At 45.2% G+C, this 3,271-nt stretch overlaps 1 protein-coding gene across 1 annotated transcript; it reads left to right on the top strand.

The window, feature by feature from the left end:
* Window positions 1-521: 521 nt before the first annotated feature.
* On the top strand, window positions 522-2,854 carry LOC147419941 (11S globulin seed storage protein Ana o 2.0101-like). Its single transcript, XM_086505314.1, has 5 exons — window positions 522-900; window positions 991-1,187; window positions 1,340-1,732; window positions 1,871-2,088; window positions 2,196-2,854. The coding sequence occupies exons 1-5, from the start codon at window positions 537-539 to the stop codon at window positions 2,500-2,502; spliced, it is 1,479 nt and encodes a 492-aa protein (XP_086361440.1). The 5' UTR covers window positions 522-536; the 3' UTR covers window positions 2,503-2,854.
* Window positions 2,855-3,271: the final 417 nt, after the last annotated feature.

Genomic DNA, 3,271 nt, shown 5'->3' with positions numbered 1-3,271 from the left:
ATAGAAGAATATAAGGGGCTAAGAAATCTTGAAACTGGATATATAACGCATTAGGAAGGCCCTAAATTCTTGGTGTTTTGCCAAGCTCCAATTTAATAATAGTTTCTTTATTATCTCATAACAAGATGGGCATGTCCAAGGTTTCAACAGTTTTTGTGGGGAAACTCTCTCGTTTCAAAAATTCAATAATTAGATGAATAAAATAAAGGTTTCAACAGTTTTTGTGGGGAAACTAAAAATTCAATAATTAGATGAATAAAAATAAATCTATGAAATAAATGAATAAAATAAAGGGAGAGCGAGTAGGTAGTACGTATGAAATTATATCAAAAGGCAATTTTGAGTTTTAAGAAAGAGAGTTGCATGTCATGAAGATTTTTCCAAATTGAGAGGGGCTTCGCCGAGGCCGCGTATCGACACTGCGCCGGGCATGCTCTTTCCAAACTCATCTTCCAGCTGCGCGCTACTATAAAAGGCGACCACTGCACTCCTGCTTCTTTATGCGTAGCAGGGTGCCCACTAGATCAGTTGTAGCTATGGCGAGCGCAGGGAAGCTAGTGATTAGTCTTCTTCTGCTCCTTGGTCTCTTGACCACCTCCTTTGCCTCTTGCGAGGCTAGTCGTGGTGGCAGGGAGAGGGAGCCCCGTGAGCGTGAGGAAGAGGAAAGGGGAAGACGCCCTCATCGTGGCCGCGAGGAGGAAGAGCGTGGCTATCCTCAAATCGAGCTCGGCCGGCCTCGGGAACAGCTTCAGTCAGAGGGGGGACGACTTCGTGTTTGGAGTGAAGAGATCGATGCCATCCGCAATGCGCATGTGGGCATAGCGGAGCTCGAGCTGGAAGAGAATGGGTTGCTGGTGCCACAGTATTCGGATGCGGACAAGATTGCCTATGTTTTGCAAGGTCCATTTTGACATTACCTTTGTAGTTTGTGATTAATGGTCTTTCTCTTGCTTAGCTCTCGTTGAATGGTAATTGTAATATGCGGTGCAGGGTCCGGTAAAATGGGTGCTGTCATCCCCGGTGCTGAGAGCGAGTATCAGCGAACTTATATTCGGAAAGTGCAGCGGGGGGATGTTGTTGCCCTGCCCAAGGGAACTGTTTACTGGTGGTATAATGACGGCAATGAGCGTCACCGTGTTCTATGCGCAGGCGATACCAGCTACGGAGCCAATCCCGGGCGCTTTCATGTAAGCAGCAAACCCCTTGCTAGTGCTATATGAGATCTGGAAAATTGTGAATGAATTATAACATGATTAGTTATTCACTGCTGGTAAAAGTGGAATCAATGTTACTTATAGTAAAAACTGCAAACTGCTGGTAAATGGACTTTTGTATGCAGCAATTTGGACTTGCTGGTAGCAAGCAGGCCAGGTTTGGATCTGTGCTTCATGGATTCAGCAAAGACACTCTCGCCACCGCATGGGGCGTCGACGAACAAACGATCCAGTCTCTCCTTGAGCGCCAAAACGAAGCGGGCATTGTGAAAGCGAAGCAAAAGATCCACTTCCCACAGATACCCGAGCGGCGCAGCAGGAGAGAGGAAGAGGAAGAGAGCAACACCTTCATGGAAACTTCAGGCCCTTCCCACTTTGAGGAGCTCAAGTACAGCATAAGGGATGAGTTTCCGGACCTCTATGTAAAGAATGGTGGTGCTCTCAATAGAGTCAATTGCTATAAGCTGCCCGCTTTGCATCAGATTGGATTTAGTGCAGTGAAGGTGTCCTTGGAGAAGGTAATTAACAGCTTTTAAAAAAATTATGCTTGTTCAATTAATACAAAGTAGGACAGCGATAAATTAGTTAAGGATTGAAGACTGTAATTAATAAAGGATAAGACAGTCTGCTGAATGTTGAATTCTCGCTTCCATCAGAATGCAATGATGGCGCCTTCGTTCGTGCACAATGGGCACGAACTTTTCTACTTCACTCGAGGGAACGGCCGAGTTCAAGTGGCGAGCGGAGACGGGGAGAATGTGTTCGATCAAGAAGTGCGTGAGGGCACTATGCTAGTTATTCCTCAGTTCTTCCCTTCAGTGAAAATTGCAGGAGACCAAGGACTTGAATGGATCAAGCTAGTTACATCATCAAGGTTTCTTTTGAACATAATTGCTCAGCATCATGTCGTCGCACAGTATTGAATGATAATGTTTGATCTCCTCAATGGTTTTCCTTGGATCTCCTGAATGCTTTTTGCAGCCCTCGCACCACCTTCCTGGCAGGCAAGAACTCGGTCTACCGTGGTATCCCTAAGCAAGTTGCCGCCGCCGCCTTCAATGTCGATGAACAGCAGCTCAGAGAACTTGGCAGGGATGAGGAGGTCTTCTTCCCCCCCTCCAAAAGAGGGCGACGAGGTGACCGGGGCAATGAGAGTGTAGGCAGAAAGGAGAGCGAACAGCAGCAGAAACAACGTGAAGAGGAAGAGCAGAGGAGACTGCGGGAGGAGGAAGAGGAGAGGCGCAGGCGTGAGGAAGAGCGCAAGCCTGAGTTTTGGAATTATATATAATAAGAGAATCTATCGACAGTTTTGCAAGCCTGCGTCTGAATTTTCTTTTTTTACCATAAATTTTTGATGCACAGGGCCGCTTTGAGAGCCTCAAGAGGGCACCTAAATAATGCTTTTTCAAGTTTAGAACTTTCTTGTAGAAAATCCATATTCGACTCCTCGAGTCGGATTTTCAGACTATTTCTAGGAGCATATTAAGAGCACCTGCATCGAGTAGTTTGTGGCAATAGAGAAATATTAGCTTGCTAGCCATGGTGCCGCCAACTAATGCCCTCCCTTGCATTCATATTGCGACCACCAAAGTAGCAACCTTAAAAGACTCTGGAATGATAGGATGGAAGTTTGTCATGCTCGATATACTATTGGTACCTTCGTCTGCACACTTAATTATAGAACTTTGAGAGCTCGAGTATTGTGCCAAATATCGACGGGGCTCTAGTGACTATTGTAGCATCATGATATATAGCCCCACACATTAGCCAAGCTTTATATTGCTTCTGTGCCTGTGTGCTTGAGCATGTGTGTGTTGCATTTTGTGTGGGGCAAGTAAACCCTAACCTAAAAATATGGAGGCAGTCACACACATCCATAAAGGAGAACATTCATAATGGGTATCTTTTTACCAAATTAGACAGGATGGACTCCAAGCATAAACTTAGTCACACACATCCATAAAGGAGAACATTCATCATGGGTTATCTTTTTACCAAATTAGACAGGGTTATCTTTTTACCAAATTAGACAGGATGGAGCATAAACTTTTGGAGGA

Source organism: Adiantum capillus-veneris, chromosome 29 (assembly GCF_014529385.1).
Source record: "Adiantum capillus-veneris isolate H3 chromosome 29, ASM1452938v2, whole genome shotgun sequence".
NCBI classification, from domain to species: domain Eukaryota; kingdom Viridiplantae; phylum Streptophyta; class Polypodiopsida; order Polypodiales; family Pteridaceae; genus Adiantum; species Adiantum capillus-veneris.
Note: the sequence above shows the minus strand (reverse complement) of the source record. Positions and strands in the feature narration are given on the sequence as shown.

Bases quoted from the DNA above. Each gene is read 5' to 3' on its own strand.
- LOC147419941 (XM_086505314.1), top strand. From the start codon at position 537: ATGGCGAGCGCAGGGAAGCTAGTGATTAGTCTTCTTCTGCTCCTTGGT. The intron at 1,188-1,339 runs GTAAGCAGCAAA...TTTTGTATGCAG, and splicing joins CCAATCCCGGGCGCTTTCAT to CAATTTGGACTTGCTGGTAG. The intron at 1,733-1,870 runs GTAATTAACAGC...CGCTTCCATCAG, and splicing joins TGAAGGTGTCCTTGGAGAAG to AATGCAATGATGGCGCCTTC.